A 25,985-nucleotide genomic window follows, 5' to 3' on the forward strand; every position below is an offset into this window, starting at 1 on the left:
AATCTTGCCAGTTGCAATGACATAGATAGAGCTAGAGTGTATTATGCTAAATGAAACAAGTCAGTCGGAGAAAGACAAATACCATATGATCTCACTCACATGTGGAATTTAAGAAAGAAAACAGATGAAATATGGGAAGGGGAAAAAAGGAGTGAGGGATTCTTAACAATAAAGTATAAACTGTGGGTTGATGGAAGGATGTGGGTGTGGGTGTGGGAAGGGCTCACTGGGTGATGGGAATTAGAAAGGCACGTGTTGTGACGAGCACTGGGTATGGTATGTAAGTGATGGATCACTGAATTCTCCTCCTGAAACCAATATTGCACTGTATGTTAACTAACTAAAATTTAAATAAAAAAAAAACTTTCAGATTCTGATTCAACAGGCCAAGAATGTGACCCAGGAGTCTGCATTTCTGACAAGTTCCCAAGTGATAGCCGTACTGCTGGTCCACAGAACACACTTTGGGTAGAGATGCTAGAAAAGAGTGAATCACAGAATTCTCTAGGAGCAGATGGGAGGAGTCTTTGATCCCAGTAAAAGAGGGGGATCTGAGAAACATTCCCAGAGAGTAACACCTAAGCTGAAACTTTTTGGGTTTTTTGGTTCTTTATTTTGAATTTTTAAGCTTCATACACAAAAGTAAAGATAGTAGTATGATAAACACCCATTTACCAATCACCCAAAAGCTAGATCTTAAAGGACAGGTAGAAACTAGTCACTGGTCTTATAACCTGCTCTTGAAGCCAAGGAGCTAGTATATGTCATGGCTAGCAGTCACACATTTGTGTGTGTGTGTATGTGTGTGTGTCTCTCTCTCTCTCTCACCTGCTTACAGTGCTTCAGCGGCTCTGCACGTCCAGCAGAGCAAAGCCAAAGCACCATAACAATGCTCTTAGGGCCACGTATCATCTGGTCCCCATGCCCCTCTCAGCCTCACTTCCAGACTCTGAATACGTGAGCCAGACGCAACCCCTCACTGTCCTCCCAAGTGCACCAGGATATGGCATGTGCCTGGCTTTGTGCAAACCGTCCTCCTCCTGCTGAGGACACGGTTCTCTCTGCCCAGTCTCTCCCTACAGCCCTGGTCTAAATCTGCTTCTCCTGTGGGCTCCTGGGGACTTAGCTCCTTCACCATCGGGTCAACCCAGATGTTCCTCCCTTGCCCCTTGCACCTTTTCTGGGCTCTCCATCTTTCCTGCTGTATGGGAGCCTTCTTCACTGAGTTTAATCATTGTCTTGCCTGCCTCTCCAATTAGTCACAAATGCTTTTAAGGCAGAGCCTGTGCTTCCTTGACCCTAATGTGGCTTGGCCATGACCTCCTTAGGTGGCTCTGTGCAAGTCACTTACCTCCCTGGGCACCAGCGTCCTCTCCTGCCTGTAAAGGGGCTTTGGCAGCCCTCAAGGTCCTACCCTGCCTAGATATTCTGTCACTTTGTCAGCTGACTCTTTTAATTGCATACCTGGACACCACTATCTCAAGCCTGGTAGAGGCCCTGAGGTGGCAACCTCTGCCCTCAGGCGAACAGCACAGCAGCTGCAGCCCACGCATCTAAGATCCCCTGGGCCTCTTCTGCTTGTAAGACAGTCCTTTCTACTGTTTTTCTCTTCCCACCCAGGAATCTTTGCTGATTAAGACCAACTTCTGGAAGTTTCTTCCTACTATACCTAAAAGGAATAAGAGAACCAAAAGGGGTCCTGGAAGCTATTGCTAATGGTACAGCACTAAGCCAGTCTTGCACTGCTTTGAGACAAAGTGGTGGCTGTTGTTTTAATATATTCCCCAAACTAGGAAGGCCTTCCCATTCCCAGGCTTTGGGGACCAATTGCAGGCACAGAGGACCGCAGGCCTATCTCCGCCCCCTCCTCCCTCCTATTGCACTGGCTGCCTGCGCTCATATCTGGTCTCATGGTTGGGTTGTGCTCTGGGCATCCTGCTTTGGGGCTGTGTGTCTTCTCTACCCCCGCCAGACCACAAGCTCCATGAGGGACAGGACAGCAATGGCTAGTCTGGAGATGACCTATCACTGTAGGTTGCTGTCATTTCAAGAAGCAATGGGCAGCGAGAGGCTAGACTATACTTACCAGGCTGGATGCGGTGACTTCACTGCAAGAAACTCCCTTGGGGCTAATCAGGAAGTGATCCTGTTCCTTGTTGACTCTCAGCTGAAGGGAAGACACATGTTCTCAGTGGCAAGGAGACAGTGGGGTCATTTCCAAGGACCCTCTGCATGAATCCCTTCTTCCCCTGAATCCACTCCACCTAAAACTCCCAAGAACCCTTATCTCTCCCCAGCACCTGAGAGATGAAAAGGACCTGGCCTTTATTTAGAACTGGAGCAATGGACCTATAAGAGGAATCTCCCAATGATCAAGGGTAGCCCTGGAAATAGGATCCAGGAGTTCCTAGCTCCTGCTCCAGGGAAGTGGCCATGGGAAGCTTATCTATTTTAGGTGGCCACAGTGGTTAGAAATGTTGGAAGGGCTCAGTGCATGGCCATGACTACCGGCAGGAGCTCCCCTTGGGATTTTGTCAGGGCCACACACAGCACCCACCCCACCCCAAGACACTCTGCTCACCGTGACGTAGGTGTCGCTCAGCTGGGCCCAGCCATAGAGGTCTAGGAGACGATAAACGCTGCTGATCTTGCACCGCATGCTCCGCTCGCGCTTGGCCAGGTTCAAGTAGTCAGCTGTGTGGAGGTCATTGATGGGCGTCATCATGGAGAAGTCTGCAGAGAAACAGGGTGGGGACAGGGCAGCTCTCAGGGTCAGGGCTGCTGTCTGCCCCCCTTCCTTCTTCGCCCTAGTCCCCTCTACATTCTCACTGGTGCTACAACTGCACAAGAGACTTCCATTGGCAGGGAATTAAATACTCTTTGACCCTCATCCAGGGGGAGAAAATCCACAGAATGGATAGCTGTGCCCAAGGAAGACTTCTGCTTATTCATGGCATTGCTTTTGGTCAAAAATTATGGCAAGATTCAAACTACAGAATGAAGATGTCTCGGGATGCCAAGCTTACAATAAATCCTAAAGATGGACATTGAACAAAACCAAGAATAAGTTTCTGAGTGGAAATATAGGCATCGCTAGTTTTGATGAAGGAGATGCTAATTATCAGACGTGCTATTGTTTATTCTTTTAAACTATACCATGTAATATAACTTTTCTTCTGCTTAGGAAACAGGGCAAATCAGAAAGCCGAGTCAGCCAGGAAGTAAATTCGTCAACTTCTTCTGACAATTCTTAAACTTCCAGAAGTCACTGTGGCGAGCTGAAGGGTTTCAGGCTTCAGGGGGGCCATACCTGCTCCCCTCTGGATGTGCAGTCCCTTGATTATTTATGGTTCTTTGTGGGAATGGGAGATATGGAAGAGAGTTGGAAATGGGCCTAGAGGGCTGGATGGTCTTATCTTCAGGTCCTGTAAGGAGTCTAAGAGGTGGTGCCCAGTCTGTCCCATTAAAAATGATGACCATTCCCTGTGTGCCTCTGGAAGGCATAAGAGGGCATCTGACTGAGCCCCAAGACTTCCAATTTGTCGATGTCTAGAAACCAATAAAAGAATCAATAGGAAAAGGTTTTGGCTTAAAATGATGTCTCCTCACACTGCCTCTCCCAGCATCCCACTAAAAACTTTAATGGATTAAAGGCCCTTTAGAAGCTTCCGTCATCTCAATAAACTTGTTACTACACACTGTGATCTATGTCTTACATCAGGTTTGCCATTAGTCGAAATGATGAGATGGTCTGCAAAGGTGAAGGGTGACCAGGTACTGTTGGGGCTACACAAGGCAAGCAGAGCAGACCTCGAAACACCCACGTCAGGAATATGCACCCAAAAGCCTGTGCCCATCAGAGGAGGGATACCTCCAGGGCATGTGTCCAGGAACCAAAGCTGACAGAGAAAGAAGTGGTCCAAAGGCTCAGCTAAACTGGCAAAAAGAACCACGAAATTCCAAATTCAACAATTTCTCATTGGATTTGACCAGTCTGGGATCCCTTCCTGTGCTCTGCACATTCCCCAGACAAGCAATTACCTCTTTACCTCATCCCTAACAGCAAGAAGGAAGGCATGTCCAAAGTATAAGCCCCTCAGACAAAGCCAGGCAGGGGGAGCTATTGCTGGCAGGGTCTTCAGACCCAGACTTCTGTAAGTCCTTCTCTTACAAATTAACTATGGAATCCCAGAGATGGCCAGGAGGCCAGACTAGGTCTAAAAACATGCCATCCCATCCTTTGTGTCTTGTATCAGTATCTCCTTCCCCCACTCTGTGGAGCTTTGCTGTAAGTATTACCTCACCCACAGAGCCAGAGCAGAAGAGACCAGAAGGCTCCACAAGTGTCCCAGAGCCTCTGCTCTCAGGGTTTCAAGAAAAAGAATGCTTATTCTGACCAGCCTCACAGAAGTTAAGATGACTGAACGCCAGGTTTATGACTCAGATTCTAACCATGTCCATTTACTCAGGGGACCTAAGGAAACACAGAAAAAGATGAAAAGTCCCTAACCGACCCCAGGGAAGCTAAGACTGAAGGATACGTGACTGCAAAAAAGAAACCAAAATAAAAACACAAAACAACCACAAAATTCTAAGGCAAATGGAGCTGGACAAAGAACAGCCTATCTGCGCTTGAACTCATGACTCTTAGAACTTCCCCTCTCCACGTTCCCTGACTCGGATACCCTGGACATGCCCTAATCAGATTTCTAGGTATCCAGCTTTCTTCCTGATGGGTGCTGGTCAGTGAGGCAGAGGGAATGCCAGTCGGCTCTATTTCTCTTTCAAAAGAAAAAGTATAAAGACAGAGACATGAAAACGATGAGAAAGAATAGGATACCTCTGGGAGACCAAGACCAGAGAGCCAGCATACAAATAATCAGCACTCACATAATAGAAAAAATTTCTGTACTCAAAAATAGACCTGTGTAAATAAATTATAAGGATTCCACAGGGGAAAGTCCATAAAGAGAAAAAGCCTACAGTTATATGCTTCCTGGCACTTTTCTGAAATATAAGGATAAGGGAGGAAAAGGCACAAACATCTACCCCAAAAAATGTTGGTTGCCTACAAAGGAACAAAAAAACCTGCTGTTTCAGATTTCTCTGTTGTAGCAGAGAAAAAAGAAGAAAATAAACAGAGGTTGCATATAAAGAAAAAATAAACAGAGGTCATAATATCATCAAAGTAGAAATCAGGGAAAGCCATATTCCTTTGGAATATTCATCCTTGGCAGCAAGAAAGGGGGCAGAGCAAAAGCACACGCTCCCTAGACAAAGCCAGACAGCAGGGGCCATGACTGGGAGGGCCACTGTGGAGGTCATTTTACATGAATTAAAGATATAATCCATCATGAAGCTATAGCTATAAAGAACATTTACACTTTGAATAACATTTCATCAAGATATAAAGCAAAAGCTATCAGTAATATGAAGAGAAATGAACATTAATTAAATATACTGCGAAAGACAACATGACAATTTTTTTACAAAATAAAAAAAATAAATGAAGATACAGATTAAATACTATGCCTTGGAGATAGAGTCTATACCTACATATCATTAAAAAATGATATTAATTAGGCCACAGAGAAAATCTCAATAAATCTCCAACATAGACATAGGCCACATTTTCTAAACACAATGCAATCAAACTACACATTATCAACAAACCCTTAAAACAATGCAAATTCAACCACTTGGAAATGAGAAAACACACTTCCAGATAAAAATAGAATAAAAATAAAATCTTAGAATTTTAAGATTAAAAATAAAATCAAAACAGCAACTGCAAACTATCTAGAAATTAACAATAAAGGAAATATTATATCAAAATGCATGGGATAAGATGAAACTTACACTCAGAGGTAAAAAATTCATAGCCTAAAATGTCTTTGTTATTGAATTAAATATGAAAACAAAGCATCCATTTTATTATGCTTTAGAAAACACAAAAATAACAAAATAAACCAAAGAAAAGTTAAGGAAAAGAATTCATGAATAGAAAAACAAGATCAATGAATTGGGAAACTAGAAAATTAGTAGGGCAATTACAGAAATCCAAGAATTGGCTTATGTGAGAAGATCTATGAATAAACCAACATCTGGACTGGCCATAAAAGAAAGTGGGAATACACAACACCAGGAGTAAGAATGGGATGTCATCTCATTCACAGCAGAAAATTTAAATGATAGAAACAATATTGTAAGTCACTTTAATAATTCTGAAAATCTCCATGAAATGGATTTTTTATTTAAAACATATGATCAAAATTTACTCAAGATAGAGCAAAATAAATTTTTTAGAAACCTGATGAAACTGTGAAAAATGTTATAAAAAATTTTCCAGATATGGATGGCTTTATAAGTGAGTAATAAACTTCCTAGGAAGAGAGACTTCCTATCTTATTTAAATTCCATCAGGACAAAGAGAAGGATGGGGGTCACTTTGATTTATCTTATGAAATTTTAGCCTTAAAACCAATACTAAATGAAGACTGCCCAAAAAGTAAATTTCTGACCAATCTCATGTATGAATATGCAAATCCTGAACAAAAGTCTAGCAAATCAAATCTAGAAACGTATTTTCAAAAGAATGCATCAAGAGCAGGAATAACTGATTTCAGGAAAGAAAAAACAGTTCAATGTTCAGAAATCTATTAACATAATTCATCACATCAATAGTTCAAAGAGAGAGAAATCAATAAATGCCCAAATGCATTTTATAAAAATTCAACATCCATTTCTGAGAACCCATATTGAACTAGAATAAAAAGATACTTCCTCAACACAATAATGAACTCAAACTCTTGTGATAAAGGATTTCTATTAAAGTCAGAAGCAAGACAAGGATGATTACTCTCTAATCTATTACTAAGCATTGTTCTGAGGGTTCTAATGGATGCAGTGAGAAAACTAGAAAAAGAAACCAAAGGGTAAATATTGGAATGAAGGATTTAAAATGATCACTATTTGCAGGTTATGTGATTTTTCTATATGCAAAACCCAAGAGAATTAACTGAGAAGTTATTAGAATTTAAGAGTTCCATAAGAAGCTACTTTCCCTGGATGACAGCTATAACCAGAAAGAAAATTGAATGGAGAAAAAAATCACTTAAGGGGCGCCTGGGTGGCTCAATGGGTTAAAGCCTCTGCCTTTAGCTCAGGTCCTGATCTCAGGGTCGTGGGATCGAGCCCCGCATCGGGTTCTCTGCTCAGCGGGGAGCCTGCTTCCTCCTCTCTCTGCCTGCCTTTCTGCCTACTTGTGATCTCTGTCAAATAAATAAATAAAATCTTTAAAAAAATCACTTAAAATAACAAAGTTATATAAAATTTCCAGAACAAAGTTCACAAGAAATTAGTAGGGACTATAAGAAAAGAACTACTAACCTTCTTTAATGGACATTTAAAAAAGAGCAAATAAAGAGAAGACATACGTTGTTTCTGAACAGACTTAAAATACATTTGTGCAAATGTTTTAAAAATACCTACTCTGTGCCAGCTACTTTTCTAAGTCCAAGACGCTATTCTAGGATACAGCAGTGAACAAAACATACAAGTATCTTTTTCCCCATGAAGCTTATATTCAAATATATGAAATTGTAAATTTATAAATTCTCCACCAAATTAATCTATTTATTTAATATAATCTCAATAGGGAATTCTTGAGTATGGGGTGGGGGCAGGGGAGACTTGACAGAATAATTCTTAAGTTATTTTTAAAAATAATTAAGGGTATTTGTCCCATGGGATGATAAAACACGGGGAAGGTGTTTCTGAGTGTGCTATCAAAATAAGAACACACAAAGAAAAGTAATAATGGATTCAGCTGCATGGAAATTAAAGAGTTCTATAAGACAAAAACAACATGAACAAAACAGGCAAAGGAGAAACTGGGAAAAAACTGCAATATATCTGACAGATAATAGGGAAATAGTCCCAATTTATAAAGATTTGAAAGTTCCTAAGAAAAGAATACGCGGGTAGGAAAATTGGCAAGGATTGGTTGTGACAGGCAATTTACTACAAAAATAAAATCATCCTAGCATGTATATGAAAATATATCCAACATCACTAGTGATCAGATAAATGCACATTAAAGCACAGATAAAGGACTATTTATCACCTATCAAATCAGGAGGATGAAACGGATGGTATAAAACATACTATAGATCAAGGGGGAGGAAAAGGGAGCTACACTGCATTGCTGGTGGGAATGTAAATTGGTTCCATCTTTCTCCAGGGTAATGTGGCATTATGCATTAATGTCTTTAAAACATGCAAATATTTTAATACAGCCATTCTACTTCCAGTCATTTGTCTTTAGAAAATGGTCATAGAATAAATGAAAGGATTTATGGCACTGTTGTTCATAAGAGCAAAAAGTTGTAAACAACTTAAAAGTCTAAAAATGGGAAACAGTGTAAAAATAATCTGTGGCATATTCAGTCATACCACAGAATAGCGTACTCTCACCAAACACTGTATTACAGAATGTTTTATTACGTGAAAAATTAGTCAAGACATATTAAAGCTATCATGTATACTTGCGTGTAAAATGCGATTCCATTTTTGTTTTCCTAATTTATATATGTTAAGAGAGAAAGGCTGGGGGTGCCTGGGTGGCTCAGTGGGTTAAAGCCTCTGCCTTCGGCTCAGGTCATGATCTCAGGGTCCTGGGATCGAGGCCCACATCGGGCTCTCTGCTCAGCAGGGAGCCTGCTTCCTCCTCTCTCTGCCTACTTGTGATCTCTCTCTCTCTCTCTGTCAAATAAATAAATAAAATCTTTAAAAAAAAATAAAAAATAAAATAAAAAAAAGAGAGAAAGGCTGGAAGGATATACACCAAAATACTGAAAATAGTTTGTAGTTGTAAGAACAAAGGACATTGATTTTAATTTCCCCTTGATTATTTTCTGAATTTTTCATCATAATCCTGTATTTGTTGTTGAGGAAAAGTGATTTTTTTTAAAGATTTTATTTATTTATTTGATACACAGAGAGAGAGAGAGATCACAAGTAGGCAGAGAGGCAGGCAGAGAGAAAGGGGGAAGCAGGCTCCCTGCTGAGCAAAGAGCCTGATGCGGGGCTTGATCCCAGGACCCTGAGATCACGACCTGACCCAAAGGCAGGGGCTTAACCCACTGAGCTACCCAGGCACCCCGGGAAAGTGTTTTTTGATGTTCGTTTCTTCAAGGTTGTGCGCAGAACTTGAGAACTTGAGACCCAGGAAGAGGGTTTCATTTCCAGCCCTGGCTGCGTGCGTCCTTGTCTATGGAGTCAGGTTAGCCTGCCCTGTGGGCACCAAGATACTGGCTTCAACGGCCTCCTCCCATCCCTACCACTCCATCTGCAAGGGAGTGGCTCCAGGAGGTTGAGGAAAGAGCAGCCTGAGTCAGGGGCTGCTGCTAGCACACGAGATTGTCCTTCAGTTCTGTATCCACAGCTACAATAACAGGGAGCAGAATTTGCACTCTCCACTCCTGGGTCCTCAAGCAGAGGCCATGTGAGAGACTTGGAGTTACAAAGCTCCTCCCTTCTTTTTAACCCACTTGTGAAGGGGGAAGGAAGAGTCACATAGAGGCTGCCCTGCCTCTCAGAATGGTGACACCATGTCATCCTGTCCCCTCCCCCAACAGAACCAGAAAGAGGTTTTCCCATAAGATACCATCCCCCTTGTACTTCTGGGCACCAGGAATAATTCCCCTGTGGGTCTTTAAAGCTAGCAGCCTCAGAAGCAGAGCCAGGTACCTCTCTGGCTGCTCCCCGAGGTCAGCTAACTCAGCTGCACCACTCACTCTGTAGCCTGGCAACCAACCCTCTCTTCCCCACCTTACTTCCTCCACCTCTGCTCCTGGCAGCTCCCCAGCTCCCCACGTACTCATGGAAGATGTTGGGAAGACTGCGTGGGAGGTGCTGGCCATGAAGTCCGCGATCTGCCGCAGGGCCCAGATGTTGGAGGAGTTGTTCCCCTTCTTCATCTGTTCCTGGATCAGGCCTTCCAGCTCCTCCCTGAAAGACTGAAGCAGGCCCCACAGTGCTGGTCCCCCCAGTGGGTCTCATGGGGGAGACTGAGGACCCCTCTTGAAGGAGCCCACTCCATTCCCTGGGTCAACAAGGCTAGGGCCACACATGGGATCCCTAAGCCTCAGAGGACATTGGGAATTCCACTGGGACCTCAGGAGTCTCCCCAAACTGCTGTTTGGGAAGCAAAAAAATGTCCTGTGGGCAGTAATCCAGATTCCAGGTCCTCCCTGGGTCTAAGTGATACTCAAGAAGTCCCTCCTACTTCCAACCCCCCAGCACCGGCCATCAGACATGGCAGGGCTTCACTTTGGTAATTAAGAGACACTTTAAAAAGCAAACTGGATGAAAAAGTGTGCCATCTTCCTTGTCCATCAGCCATGCCTATGGTTCTTCTGGACCTCGGTTTCCTCAGATACTGAAGGATGTGCTGTCCTCCCTGTCACTTCCACTTCTATGTCCTACTGCTCTAAGCCTGGCTTTTCAGACCATAAATAAGGTTTGCCTGTCCACCAGGTGGCAGCAGGGAACACTAAGAAGGAAATGGGGTGGTGGGGGGGGGGGTTTCCAGGTGTTGGTCAGTCTATAAAAGGACAGAAGAAACATGAACTCCTTTTGTCCCACTTCTTACCTGAGAATAGAGTCCTACCCATTCAGGCCCGCAACTTGGGTTGGTACTAACTCTGCCACTTCTATCACACCTGTCATCTCTCCTACTCCCACCCTGGAGTTTTTCCATTATCCCAAAGATTTTAGTACCTGCCATATTCCTCCAGGCTCCTCACACAGTGTCACCTGTCACGGAGACCTCAGGCCCATTACCTCAGTGGTCCTCTGTGAAGCCCGAGCATTCACTGTGTGCTCTCAAACAGGGTCACACATGGCCCATCTACGTGTCCTGTCTCTCCAAAGCCTAGGGGGGACCGAGGCAGAACCCATCTTGGCAGGCACCTGGAGATGCCAGCTCCATCCTGAGCTTCCCAGTCCCTAGTATCATCACTGTTTCCTGAGGGTCCCCCCAGCTCTACTGGCCTCGCACTCCCATTGCCTCCTTCCACTCTGCTCTTCCTCTCCTCACCCAGGGCCTACATCACCCTCCCACTTCAGCGGTCCATTGGGTCCATGCTTTGTTCTTCTCAAAGCACCACTAGCCTCAAGGATGAGGTCTGTCTCCATGCCATGCAGGTACCAACTGACCTCAAGTCTGGGGCCATGCCTTGCCCTCCCTTCCCTGGCCCATAGCACCCTGAATCCTTCACTCTCATCACCTCCTGGGGCTTCCAGACCCTCTTCACCTCTGCCCCATGCGTGTCAACCTTACCGCCCCAACAGTGAGTTCTTTGTGGTATTCAAAAACGGGGGCCCCAAGCCTTCCACGTGGCACTCCCTGCTGGCCTCCGGTTTACAGGAATATCCCTGTTAGTTCATTGTTACAAATTTGGGGGAGCCTGGAAACTGAGGCAGGACTCCTGTCTCTCGGACCCACCCCCTCCCAGTACCAAGCCAAACCGCCTGCACATAAACCAGGTTTTTGCCATCTACGAGTGGCCAAGGAGAGAAGGAAAACCCCACAGCGCAGGGCCCATCTTGCTCAGCCGGCTTAAAATTGCGGCAACACTGAGCAAGTGGAAGAGGGGTTGTTTATCTTTCAGGTTCAGCCAGACCAATGGGCGGCGCCGCCTGCTCCCCTGCCTCCCTCCTCCTCCTCCTCCTCCCCCGCCCGCCTGGGGCGGACCCCACTCACGGGGCTCTCCAGGATCATGGTGACGCGCTTCTTCTGCTCCATCAGGTTGAAGTCCTGCCGCAGGTCCGCCGCGCGGCTGCGAAGGCGCAGGTACTCAGGGTCGTCCTCAGAAAAGCGGTCCAGATACTGCTGCCCCTGCGGGGGCGGCGGGGAGGCAGCCTCGGGGACAGTCTCTTCACTCATTGTCCTGGTGGGCTTACAATCCGCTCCTGGAAGCCTACGGAGAAGGCAAGAGGGAGCGCGGGTCCCAGTACAGTTTCCTCCGGCGGAGGGGCTGGATTCGTGGGATTCGCGTGGCCCGCGGCTCTTCCCAGGAGGGTGTGAGCCCAGCGGCGGTGTGGAGGGCAGGGCGCCGGCGGCTGCCCGTCGATAGGGGGCGCCAACACACCATCCGACCTAGTGAAAATGGGGCACACTCACGCGGGCCCACTACCCTTGCCTGGCCAACCCGCCGCACTTACACTGCCACCCCGCAAGTAGGACCTGCATACCTTTTGGATCATTTCTGTGCTGCATACCTACATAGTGTAAAGCTATGTATTGGGCATCAGTACTTACTAATGTACTAGATCTAGACCTGATCCTTGGAATGAGGACGAGGGGAGCCTTTGGAGAGTTGGGCTGGGACCCCTATTTTTTCTACTCAAGCATGCTTTTTCCCCTAAGGCCTGATGTGAATGAAGGAATGTCTTCTCTTACTACAGAGCCCTCCTGAAGAAGCAGGCTGCAGCTCCAGCCTCTGCCTCCCAGCCAGTGGGGCTTTGGCCACACCAGTCTCCTTTTGTGTGTCAGCGCCACTAGGCCCTCCAATCTGGGTTATGAGCCTTCGACACCCAGGGCAGCCTAACAAAGCCCTAGCCTTTTCCCTGCTGTGTGATCCCCTTCTCAGCAAAGAAAGGCAAGTGCCTTGACTGAACAAGAATTAGCTTTTGAACACAAGTAGAGAGGCCAACAAAAGAGCATTACAGGGGTTCGGGACACATGGCTTTCATCTTTAACCCGCCCTCCCTCCCTTTACCTCTGTGAGCTCACATTTGCATTCCACGGGGATGTGGAATACTCTCTTGTTCTCTTAGAGCACTCCTGCCTCCTTGTCCTCATCTGTTCTTCCCCCTTGGCCCATTTGGTTAGCCCAAACCTTGACCTTCCTTACAGCCAGCAGTTCATTATGCAAGAGGCCTTGCTGGCAGCCAGTAAAGCATAGTCTTGTTGTCATTGAGCTGTGACCTCCTTCCATGGAGGGATACTACCCTCCAACTTACAGTGCCTCTGAGTGAGGCAGGTGGGTGAACCACTAGGTTGTGGGAGAAGTGGGAATCTACCCCATCAGCCCAGAACACTCAGGTATCTTTCTTCCTTTCCCTCTTTCATATTTCCTCCCTCCCTCCAAATCTCCCTCCTTCCCTTCCTTTCCCTTCCCTTGCCTTCCTCTCTCTCTTCCCCCTCTCTCCCTTTCCTTCCTTCCTTCCTATTTTTCCCCTTTTGCGGAACAGCAAATAGCACATTCAAGGGAGGGCACATGTATGGGGTCCCTCAGCTAACAGCCTGAACCCTTGGCCTAGAGCAGTGGTTCTTAAACTTGGGTGCATGTTGCAATCCACTGGGGAACTTTTAAAAATACTAATACCAGGGAGTTTAGTGTTATTAGTCTGGGGTATGACCTAGACATCATGATTTTTAAAAGCTCCCTGGGTGATTCCAACAGTCAGCCAGAGTTGAAATACCACTGGCTAGATATTAATAGTTGTACCGTGTATTGGATGGTATCCATTCCAGATGTCGGCCATTTAGCAAGCCAGCCAAAGATGGCACAAACCTCATCTTCTGACACTATTGCTACTTCCCATGGCTGTCCAGGCCCCATCCTCCAATGCCAGTCACCACCTGCCACCATACACTTGATCTGAGACAGCAGGAGTGCTCCAAATGACACCACAACCTGCTTTTGCAAGTCTGCCAAACTGTGACATCTCATCTTCATTCTTTCACTAATTAATTATTTCCTTATGAATGCCCTCACCAGTGTCTCCCAACCAGCACCATGCCTACGAGTCCTGTAGATGAAATATTTGCCTGTGAGTGATAGAGTATGGAGGAGGCATCTTCTGGAGGTGGCAGCTAAAAAAAAAAAAGCAAAAGAAAAACCCCAAAAGAAAAAAAAAATCTCTAAAGAAAGATTTGAAACAGATTTAGAGGTTGCTAGAATGGTTGAAGTTGTACCTAGCAACACTCAAGCCAGATTCTTCATCTAAGCGGAGAAAGAGTGATTGAGTCCATCAGGGATATTTCCAGTGGAATTAGCTCTGGGCTAGCGTCAGAGTCTACAGTATCACCCTCACTCTGTCATTCTCTAGCTTCATGGGCTTGGGCAGGGGGTAATTTTCCTCTTTGGGTCTCCTTTTGTCCATCTCTAAATGAGGGAGTGAACGGAACAGACTCTGGAGCCCCTTCCAGCTCGACACTATATGGAGAGAGAGAGATTCGTGTAGAAAATGCAGAAGGATGGAGGATCTGGGTTTCCTGGAGCAAGAGGCCTTCCTCCTCCATCCTTGTCTCCCTACCCCTCAAGCCAAATGCCAAAATGGGCAACTGCAAAGAACACGCAGGACCTATTGACATTTGCCTTGTAGGTTCAAGTCAAGCCCCTGTGCATAGAGCGAGTTCAGAATATTTCACCTCCACCATGCTCTCGGCCAGCCTCATCCCTGCAATAATAAGCAGCGGTGAGGGATAGCAAGGACAAAGACAATGCATCAGAGCTAGGCAGACATGCAGTCACCAGCCAGACTCTCCTGGGCAGACAGCGCTGCAGACATTTTTCCAGAGGCACTGCCCCTCCTGTTTAAATTCTCTTCAGCACTTTTGTAGTCCCGATCTTTGATGTTATTTTAAAAACAAAACAAGCAACCTCCCAATGGGTACCATGGATATGCACATGGGGATGAATGCCCTGTGTTCTCATGGCTCCAGGTCCCACCAGCTCCAGAGCCCCCTGAACTCTCAGCTTCTCTGGGATTTGGGTCATTTTGGCCAGTACAGCTCAGTACTGAATGTTTCTAGCCTAAATCTTTTCTATTTCTAGCCTAAATCTTCTTTCCTTCCTCTGGGAATGGCTGCATTCCCAGGAATGGGTCTGTGAAGGCCTGAAGTAGCACTTCCTTCCCTGAAACACAAGGAACAAAGAAGCCCAGGTCCTGCTGGGCAGGGAGTCCACACCAACATGTACCCTAGGCCTGCCTGCACTTCTCAGAGCCCATCCCCAGACGGTTACTCCAGATGCTCCAATGGGAATGGGGTAGAAAATGGAAGCCCTTACACCCTCACCATGACAATGGGGCCCAGAGGAAACCACCCTTTGATTCTGTGAACCAGGAGCATCCTTTGGTGCTCCTTCCTTCCCTTCCAAAGTGTTGCGTAGGTGACCAACGTTATGTGCAGTGTGGCTTAGTGGTTAAAAGCATGGACTCTGGAACAAGAAGACGGTGAGTTCCAATCTTAACTATGCCACTGTGTTGTCTTGCTGGGTGAGTTACTAACCTCTTGTGCCTCAGTCTCCCTGTGTATAAAATGGGATTGAACTATTTAGCTACCTCTTTAGGCTGTTGTGAGGATGTAGATGAGTTAATGTATGTGAAGTACTTAAAACAGTGCCTGGTGTGTATCAAGTGCTATTAAGCATTTGCTCTTATTATGTGTCATTTAGGGGCTGGAATTATTATAGCATTAGGAACTCGAGTAATGAGAGGCTCATGATTCAACTGTAAACAGGTGCATACTCAATGACTGTAATTACATGTTGTAGTCCAAAGAACTAATTCAATCTTGATCTATATTAACAAAAAGAACATCCAGAAAAAGACTGATAAGAATGACTAGTTCTCTGACCAAATACTGGGAACATGTCAAGTTGGAGATCACAACAAAGAGGATAAGCAGAGTGGTGAGCATCAGAGGCCACTGCTCGACGGGCCAGGTCTGATATCGTAAAGAATATATCTGGCCGTTCTCCCCAGTTCCTGGCACAGAACTTCAAAAAACCTTGGGATTTCTAAAGTATCCAAAAAACATTAGGAGGGTCTTTTGTTATTCATGATGAGCTCATTTCATGGAACCTGAATCCATGCTAACAAGTTGACTTATGGCGGGCCCTTTGATGTTTCAAGGGAGGGACTAGCCACCAAGAAAGACCAAGCACATGGTTACAGGGTTGGAACTTCAGCACCCTGTCCCCACAAACCATGGAGGACAGGTGGGGGAGGGGCTGGAGATTGAGTTCAAACAAGTGGCAGTTGCTTTAAACCATTATGCCTAGTAGTATAAAGCCCACCATTAAAAATATCAAGGCTTGGAGGAGCTTCCTGATTGGTATGTTGGGGTGGTGATGCACCCAGATTCTATAAGGAGGGGGCATAGAAGCTCTGCTCTAATCCCCCACCCTCCCCAGGCCCTGCTCTGTGCATTGCTTCTGTTTGGCTGTTCCTGAGTTGAATCCTTTCTACTAAAACTATAATCACAATTCCAGTGCCTTCAGTGAGTTCTGTGAGTTGTTATAGGGAGTGAGTGACTAAAGGGCAGCATGGGGACCCTCAAATTTATAGCCTAGTGAGTCATGAGTGCAGTGGCCTGAGCACCCTACTTGTAGCTTCTGAAATGGGGGCAGTTTGATTGGTGACCTTGCCCTTTAACTTGTGGTAGAAACCTGTGTGGCCCCTAACTCGGCAGTGTCAGAATTGAGCTGAACCGTAGGACACGCATTTGCATCAGAGAATTGGTGGTGGAACAGTACTAGGCAACTTCTATTCATGATTTATTTTTATTCCCAGGACTACTTCATAGGCAGATGTCATTGTTGCTGTTTTACAGATAAACTGCACTGCAGAGAGGTTAGCTAACTTGCCCAAGATCACACAGATAATGATGGAGTCAGGGTCTCAACCAGAACTGTCTCTGGCTCCAGACCCTCCTGCACTCCTCCATTCCACTTGTCCCCAAATGTCTGCTGGGCTGCCATGTGGAAGAGGAACTGAGCTGATTCCTTAGAGCCTCCAGGGCCCACAGGAGGTAAAAAGGATTCCGTGGAGGGTGCAATGGACAGCTTTGCACCAGCAGGAGCTGCTCGGGAACAGGAAGGTGGGTCAGGCAGCGAAGGCAGGCAGTGCACTCTCTCCTCAGAGTCAGGTGACTCCAGGATGCCATAGAAGGACTTCTGCCCCCACAGGGGGTTGCACTACCGCCTTCTACAGTCCTTCAGATCCCATGGTAGCTCCGCTAGTCAGCAGGATTGGGGGAACCCATGGCAGTGACTCCCCTAATCCTGCTGGTGACTGGAAGTTCATCCTCGTGAGATGGACCCAAACAACAAGTGTGCCTCACCCCCCACCATCACCAAAAACTGCCAACAAATTACCGGGAGGCTGGACCAGCCTCGTCCCAGGCTGCTGCTTCTCAGTGCTCAGCCCGTGCACCCTGCTTCGTTCTCAGGGACGCCGACTGCATCTACTGGATTTCAAACATCTGGATGGAAGCTGAGAGACACAAACAATGAACATTAGGGTCTTGTGTGCACCACCAGGGCTCTTCACCCCGGTTTTGCAGTACCATTACGTGCTGATTTATTTTCAGGACTGCTGAGAAATTCTTAAAAATAAACTAGAAATGAAATTTTATTTTAAAAGCAAATTATGTCGATGAAAGGTGCAGAAATCTTCATTATCTTTACGAGTAGGACCAAAATTCTTTTCAAAGAGAGGAACTGGGAAATCTCTTCAGAGTCCTGGCTTCAAGGACCTGAGGAGAGAAGCTACTCTCCACAGAGGAGCAAACAGGATGTGGAATTCCTGCGTGATCCCAGAGGGGTCCCACCTGCCAGGCTGGAAGGCATTATGACCCCTTCCTGATACCACCCCCCAGTACTTCACTAGTTGTTACTCAATTCATAGACACCGGTATGAGAGCGTTTCAGAGAGCTGAAGAAGCAGAAGCAGAAGCTGCCTGAAGGATATCACACCCCAGGACAGCAGAAGGGTTTTAGAGGTGCACAGGCCATTAGTTGGATTCAAGACAATTTCACCAAGCATTAGTATCTTACAAACAGGGATGAGTTACTACTCTAAAAATACTGGGGATCAAGGTCTTCAAAGGGTTAATTGTTAAAATATTTAAACAAACAAAAACCACAAGAGATGGTTTTCCATTTGGGGCACTCTGTTGCTCAGACTAAGGACGCCTGCCTCCCCCAGGGCTGGCAGCATCCTGGACACCAACTCTTATTGCCACATGGCTCTGGGGCCAGTCCCCACCCGTCCTTCCACACTGGCCAGTTCAGCTCCATCCCTGATCCAGCACTGCCTACAGCGGAGCATCTTGAAAGACTGGACTTCCCACTGAGGGGCAGAGAGAATCCATCATGGTCGCTACGGTGTGGCTGAGAAAGGCCAGGATACTGCATACCCACTGAGGCACAGCTTCCTTCTCAGCCTAGCCAGGATACCCTGAGCCCAGTCCTGATACTCATGACTCCAGTCAGGGACCTGGCAGCTGCTTCCATAACCTCTTCTCTATGCTTTGCACATCCAGCTGTCAGCTGGGGTCCTCCTCCCATTAGTCTTATTTTTAGCTAGAACAGAGTCACAGGCCCAACTTCATGCTGCTTCTGTCCAATGCCCACCAACAGGAAAGGGAGCCCTCCTTCCCAGGGCCAGCTGGCTCTATGCAGGGTTTACTGACATACCCCTGGGTGCTGTTCTTCTGAGGGGTGACCACTGCTGTACCCTAAGGACTAATCCTGCAGCCTCATAAGTTGTCTTACCTAAAACACCAGTTTCTTCCCCTTCCCCAGCAGCCTGTGCCACAGAAATATGAGGATGCCTCATGGCCATAACTTGCTAAGATTTGGATTTTCAGAGTCTGAGCTATTTCTTGTGTCCACGGAAAGAACTAATATTTTGCCCCCAGAAGTGTCCTGTGCCATTTTGTAAGAAGACAGGCATCTGTCCCCCAGTATACAGTATAAGTATACAGTGAACACAATAATTCCCATCCCAATCTCTATTGGTGTTGAGATTCCACTATTAGAGTTTCATTCCTTAGGTTACAGTATTATCCCCTAATTAAAATGAAAACACGTCTATGAGGTATCATAGGCAAATGTTGTAAAACATTCCCCTGTGGTACCAAAACTATCAGATCTCTGATTGCACAGTCAGGCTAAGCAGGGCCAGGACAGGCACCAATTCTTAATGAGAAAGAGGCATGATGCCAGGGCCACTCCAAAGGGTCTAGCAACTGGGGTTGAGCTGTCACCCTGGGTGGACCTCAGGGGACCCTGGTGTGACAACCCTCTGAGCCTGTACCTGCTGCAGTGTCAAGGCTGGCATCACCATCCATTCAGCCTTTGGTTTCCCCAGCATGTGTTTTGAGAACCTACCTTCCAACCATTCACACCCCTGGGACAGAGCTAAGAAGCAAGGGCTACTCCAAATCATAAGAAGAGCAGCACCCACCCCCAGGGTGCTTGACACCTCCTGGGAGGCCTAACACCTCAGGGCCACCTGTTCCTTGTCCCCATGTCCAGTCAAGCTGGGCTGCAAGGTGGGAAGAGTTGGACATAGAATCCCAGCCCTAGATGGTAGCCCACTAGAGTGTGAACATGGACAAGTCACAGATGCTCAAGGACCTTTGCTCAGTCAGATGTTCCACAGCCACTTTAAAATTGACTTCTCAGAACCAGGCTACCCTGTACCAACCACCAGAGCCTCCCTCCCCCAGCTAGTCCCCCCTCCCTGACACTACCCAGCAAGGGTTGGGGGGATACGTCCCACCAAGAGTTGTAGAATGCAGCCTGACTCTTCCCTTTCTCGCCCTGTGCACATTCTCTGTCGCCAAGTTCTCTGGTTTTCTGTCCACTAAATATCTCCCTACCCAGAACGTAAGGCCCTGAATCATGCCTGCCATCTCTCCATCCCTTTCATGGTCTGTGCAGTCTTTCCTCTCTCATATCCATCATCCAATCAGTGGCCAGAGTTATTGTTCTAAAAGTGCAAAACTGGCCCATGCCTGTCACCACCCTGCTAAAATCCCACCTGAGGCTCCCATCACCTGGGGAGTATTCCTTCACTTTCTTTTTCCCCAATTCCTGCTCCTCTAGCCAAAACTCAGTCAAATTTAGATTGCGACAGGTATCCTTTTACATTTATCAAATATAAAGTTTTAATTCTCAATTTGCTTTTTCAAACTAAACACATGCTCCATGCTGGAAATTCAAACCCATCCATCCCCAATCGGAGAATGGGGGGCAGGGAGGGGCCCCTCCCTTTTCTCTTTGCCCACCTCCTTCCTCTTGAGGATTGCCACCCTGTAGAATGCTATCCTGACTCTTACCTGGCACACAAAGCCCCATGAGTATCTCAGTGTCCACCCGCACCCCGCCTGCCTCTCGTGGATATTCTGGGGCTATTTACATGACCTGGAAGGGACCAGGCTGGTTCCTACCTCTGTGCCTTTGTCCATGCTGATCTCTGCCCAGAGAACACTTTCCTCTTTTCCTTCTCCCTTCCGTTCAGGTTGTCCTCTCCTCCTGGAAGCCTCCCACCTATACCCCTGTCCCTTTGGCTCTCACATCACCTTCACTCACCTCCTTTGTTCCACTTACTATCTGACAGCAACAGACTATTACCATGAGCTCCTAGCAGGCAGGGCCTGTGTCTGTGGCACTCCTCTGTTCCTCATGCTCTGCCATAAGACCTGGTGCCAGGTAGATGCTGAATGGATCTCTAGTAACAGTGCATTGCAAGTTGCGCGGGTTCTGCAAAGCAGCATTGGGGTCCCAGAGGGGAAAGAGGCCCCAGGGGCGCTCATGAAACCATGTGGGGAGACAGTTCCTAGTAAGGTGCCAAATGTTGGTAGAGGTAAGCATGGTAGGTTCCTTAGTGCCCAAATCTCCTCCTTTAAAACAAAATATCCTTTTGTTGTATGACCCCCAAATGGCTGGGCCCTCTCTAGCAGCCATTCTTCTTGCCAATTTGGAAGCAGAATTCTAGCAATGGAATACAACTCTTAAACTAACAAGTCCAACTTCACAATATAACACTGATTATGGGGAGACAGAGGAGAAAACAATAGATTCCACATGCCATCAGCTGCAACCCTTTTGGTCCTCCAAAATTCAGTTGTGCCCCCTTATCTGTCTCTTTCACCTCTTCCCTCCAGCAACCCCTCCTCTGCCCCCAAACCCTCAACTCTTTGCTCAGGGGAGCCCTGTGGCTCCCTCTCAGCATCTCCAGTTTGCATCCTCACACCCTTGACCCTTACTCAGGAAATACTCCAGCCGGGATTCACCCTCCTCAGAGAGCAGCTGGGGAACACAAATCATCGCTCAGTCACAAGTCATTTTCCTCCCTGTCCCACTGAAGACCAGGTATATGTAATCACTGGAGTATAAAATTATATGTCTATGGGTCATTCCTAGCAGCTCTAAAGGGAACAGAAGGTCTAGAAGGAGAGTAACAGATGCCCACATTGTGAGACTTTTTATTAGAAGCTGTGGAAGCTCCATGTGCACCTAAGAGACGCAGGTGCGTATCTCCTGCCCCGCCGGTGGGAGGTGTCCTACAGGAACGGACAGTCTGAGCACGCTGAGCCCAAAATGGAAAGATGCTGCAAGCGATTGCTCTCCGCTACCCCCACCACCGCCATGCGCATGGCCTCCCCCCGGGGTGGTGCCAGCCTTGGAAAGCCCCTGGCCCCCAGCCCAGCGTCTGCTCCAAGCCTTAGACTTGAAGTCAGAACCCACACTCACCGATCCCTGAGACTTCCAGAAAGGAGAGAGGAGACAGTTGCGGCCTTGCTGTTACTTTGCAGAGTAAAGGGAACCTGCCAAACAAGAGGTTGGACCACGCCCTGCCTGGTGTATTCAGATAAAGAGAAAGCTCGCGCCTCTGCAGGGCGGGATTCTGGGGGAAGCCTATCATGAGCTTCTTCACACGTTTCCAAATTTCCCAAGTCTTACTTTAGGTATCAACGGCTGTGACCATTTAGGACAAAAATAGTTTAAAAGAAGAAAGGGAAAAGGAGGAAGTAGAGAAATGGTACAGTCTCCCTCCGTCCATCTCTGGAACCCCTGGGCAGGAGGAATCCATTAACCCCCAGATTGCTGCAAGTCTAAGAAGTGCTCATTTCTGAGCATCCCTGATGCATCCTTTCCCAGAAAAGTCCAGTGAATTTTAAAAGCCTTCTACTAAAAGGCCCCAGACCTAATGGTTGGTGGGTACTTTTTTTTCACTCTTGTATTATCCAGAAATTGCACTGCTATGGAATGAATGGACCCAGGCTTTTCTCTCAGCACTTAAAATCAGTCCCATTCCCTCTCACTGGACAAGCACAATTATTTGTTGAGTATCTACTCATGCCCAAGAGTAAAGCAAGTACTGGAATTGGGCATGAGCGGAAAGATTTCCAAAAGAAGTGAGATTTGGTTCCCACTTGGTAGAGAGGCCCATAGTCATATTAAGGTAAAAAATATGAATACGAGTAAAACTGTGTGTGTGTGTATAACAAGCATTGAACACATTCATTTCAGACCATCTCTGAAATGATGGTGTATATCTGTATACTTCTCTCTCTCTCTCTCGATATATATATATTTTCAGTTTCCTGTATATATATTTATAGATATATTGAATATATACATTTATTTTCAGTTTCCTGTCTGTATATATGTATATCCTATATATACACATATATATATAAGTATTCCTGTATAATCATACACACACAAGGAAACTGAAAATAAATGTATGTATTCAATGTTTTCAGAACAGGAGACTGGAAACCCTGGGTCTACATTTTTTTTTTTATTTAAACTCAATTAGCCAACAAAGAGCACATCATTAGTTTCAGAGGTAGAGTTCAGCTAATCATCAGTTGCATAGAACACTCAGTGCTCATAACATCACGTGCCCTCCTTCATGCCTGTCACCCGGTTACCCCATCCCCCCTACACCAGGATCCACATTTATGAGAACCAAAGTTCTGGGTTAGATCTTGAAGGAAGCCATTATTCAATCAACAAAATTTGGGCTGTTAAACCCAGATGGGTAGGGGTGTGCTGGGCCCTCCTCAGCACTGTAGTGCAGGGCTCACTGCACTGGCTTTCCCATGTGGAACTGGAGGCTCCAGGAAATGGAGTGACCTGGTTGAGGCTACAGAGCTATTCAAGGGCAGAGCCTAGTTTGAACCTATCTGGTTCCAGAGCCTGGTCTCGCTTGCCACTTCACCAAGAGTTCCTCCCCTCCATCACATGCAAGAGACCTGGAAGGAAGGTGGGGAATGGAAATGAGCAAATAGCTAAAGCCCGAGGTCCAGGCTTCATATTCTTTGAAGAAGCCTCAAGGATGAAGCCAGCCACTTAAAGGATAATTCTCATTCTGATTTCCGGCATGGGGACACCAAAGAGTCTAATTCACAATCCCTGCTCTCAAAAGGCCCACGATGGAGCTGGGGCAAGGTGTGGACCATAGAGAGATCACTACAGTATTGGGGGCACAGAGCTCTGGTAGAGGCTCATGAACCATGGGGTTCCAGAGAGGCCCCAACCTTGAGTCTCCAGCGTTAAGCTTTAATCCACTTGTTGGATATCTCTGCCACCAATCATAAGACCATGGCTTCAATGAAGGGGAAAGAAAGGGGGATTCAGGAAACCCTGGTGATGTAGAGGCAATGCTGAGGGAGCAGGAAGGCCGGGTTCAGCCTTAAATACTCAGTCCCTTCAGTGAAAAGGTCAGCCAAACTTGCACACTCTGTGGATAAAAGCTCATCAAAAAGACTGTCTAATTGAATGGACATTCCCTGGATTCACTGTTCCATACCTCAGGCTGTCCTAGAATCCAGTCACAGATACTTCTAAGCAGTCATCTTTCCCTTTCACTTCTGGCAAGACTGCACCGAAGACCAAAAGACACTGTATTTTGAAAAGCTTCACCTCGGTCAAGTTCCAACATAAAACAGTGGGTTCTGATTTTTTACCTAATCTGAGAACATTTTGTTCTGCATTAGGAAGGTGAAACGTAATCCGCTGAACCCCGTGTCAGGACGACCCTTGCCTGCCAGTCCCATTTCCAGCCAAGAAATCTAGGAAACAGCTACGGGATGATGTGTCCTTCTCTGTCTAGTAGAATAAAGGGCATCCTAGGCCACAGAGGTGAAAACAAATGCTCTTTTAGCACATTCAGGTCAGAACTGTTTTGTTGGCAGCGTTTCCCTAACTGGGCAAAAGAGAAAATTATAAGAACACCTTACATCTAGAACTAGAAAGGAATCTGACACCATCTCACCCCTCTCCAGACGAAAGAAGCTATAAAAATTCACAACCACAGTGACACTCAGGCCTCGCTGAGTTGGGCTGTGGGAAAGAAGACTTCACAGGCCCAGGAAGAAGGTTTGGTAAGGAAACATGTTAAAGGGTGGGAGGGTCTAAAGGCTCACATGGGAAACTCTACTGGCCTCTGGATATCCATGCAGAGATATCCCCAAAGCCTGAGAAGGGGGGTTCAGACTGTCACAGAGTGTCAGCACAAAGAAAAAAAACAGGAGGCATGCTGTTTGACCTTCTCCGCTCTGTGATCCTCCCTGATTCTATACGGCTTGGATTTTATTGTGAAGATGTTAAGGGAGGAACAATTCCAACTTCTCTTCGTTTGTGTGTGTGTGTGTGTGTGTGTGTGTGTGTGTGTTTGCATCAAGGACAATGCCATGTGCTCACCAAACCCACTGCTCTTCTTCCTGAGTACCCAATTTCCCAGCCTCCCCTCTTTCTTCTCACAAGGGCCAAATGGAATGTAAGTCAATGGGTTATAAGCAGAAGTGATGTGCATCACCTGTAACCCAGGACATTAAGAGCAGAAATGCCTTCTTGCCTCTCTCCTGGATGCAGAGGGTGCTATAGAAATTCTGGGGCCCTTGGGGATAGTGCAGCCACCAAATGGAAGGAGCCATGGTGTCCCTGAAGGCAGCCCACTGAGCATCTGATTGGAGATGCTGAGCTTGCTCTTACAGCAGACAGCCTACCCTGAACAACATAGTCATCTTTTTTTTTTTTTTTTCTTCTTAACTTCAAGATAGTCTTCTATTAACTTAATTCTGATGTCTCCTTCAGGATCACCAGTTACCAGTTATCAGGATGCTGAATCTCTGTTCTCTAAATTTTTCATTTTCCTCTCATTAGTCTTACTATTGACACTTTCCTTGCGTTCTGACAGTCTGTCATTATTTCCCACTTCACCAACGTTAATTCTGTGAACGAGTATGCTTCTCATGATAGCATGGGACATATTATCTGTGGCACACTTTCCTTTATGTCCAGTTTCCCCTCAGCCCCTTCAGGCTGGCTGTCCTCTCCTGTGGCTGTCCTCTCCTATTTCTTAGAAGCTGTGTCTTTTTGTACTGTACAGAGGAAACCAAGTCACGTTCCGACTTTTTTCTTGTGATTCCTATAGCAGATTATTACAAGAAGTACATGCTTCTTTCAAGTGTTCCAGATCATCTGTATTCCTCTGAAGTGCCGTTTCTCAAAACACTTCTAATTGCTTTTTCCTTCCTTTTGTTTTCAAATAAGATGAAATCAAGTCCCCTAAGATGCAATACATAGGGAAAATAGTTTCTAGCAAAAGGTGATGAGGAAACCACAGGTTTGCTGGAAATAGATGCAGTGTACATACAATGAATGGTGACTTTTAATACCATGTGGCAATTTCTGTACTAGCAGACCACAGCAATTACTTTAATAATCAGTTCACATAAGATCAAAGATAAAAAAGGACAATTATCCAGGAAAACAACCCAATCCTACATCTAGGTTATAAAGTGGGTACTCCTTTAATCAAACTCATTTCTAGGCAATGGGTCTCTTAACATCAGACTTGAGGACATAAATACGTGAATCCACAAATCTTAAAATAGGACCTCCCACTTCATAATTTCCTGAGAGCCCATAAAACTACTGATAAGATTTAGGAAGAAGGGAATGAAAGATAAGCATCATGGCAATATCAGATCCTGGACACTCAGTCAGCTTCACTCCCAGGATACCTCTTGCTTGAAGAAATGACATGGGAAGCTAGTCATACAGATGAGCACAAGGAAGACTTTTGAGTCAGGCCTCAAGTGAAGGCAGAAAGATACAAGCCCAGGTATTGATTTGACAGTGAGGGGTGAAAATAAACAT

At 46.2% G+C, this 25,985-nt stretch overlaps 1 protein-coding gene across 1 annotated transcript in view; it reads right to left on the minus strand.

Moving 5' to 3' along the window:
• Positions 1–25,985, minus strand: part of LOC111148063 (adducin 2) — a 98,704-nt gene that overhangs the window by 26,371 nt on the left and 46,348 nt on the right. Inside the window, exons 2-6 of the mRNA XM_022504437.1 lie at positions 17,175–17,292; positions 11,768–11,984; positions 9,881–10,019; positions 2,582–2,733; positions 2,087–2,167 (exon numbers count right to left, since the gene is read on the minus strand). Coding sequence (XP_022360145.1) covers positions 2,087–2,167; positions 2,582–2,733; positions 9,881–10,019; positions 11,768–11,950 — 555 coding nt within the window. The 5' untranslated portion in view covers positions 11,951–11,984; positions 17,175–17,292. The remainder of the gene's footprint in view (positions 1–2,086; positions 2,168–2,581; positions 2,734–9,880; positions 10,020–11,767; positions 11,985–17,174; positions 17,293–25,985) is intronic.

The sequence above is a fragment of the Enhydra lutris genome, unplaced genomic scaffold, assembly GCF_002288905.1.
Source record: "Enhydra lutris kenyoni isolate GAN:26980312 unplaced genomic scaffold, ASM228890v2 scaffoldscaffold18, whole genome shotgun sequence".
In the NCBI taxonomy this organism is placed as follows: Eukaryota; Metazoa; Chordata; class Mammalia; order Carnivora; family Mustelidae; genus Enhydra; species Enhydra lutris.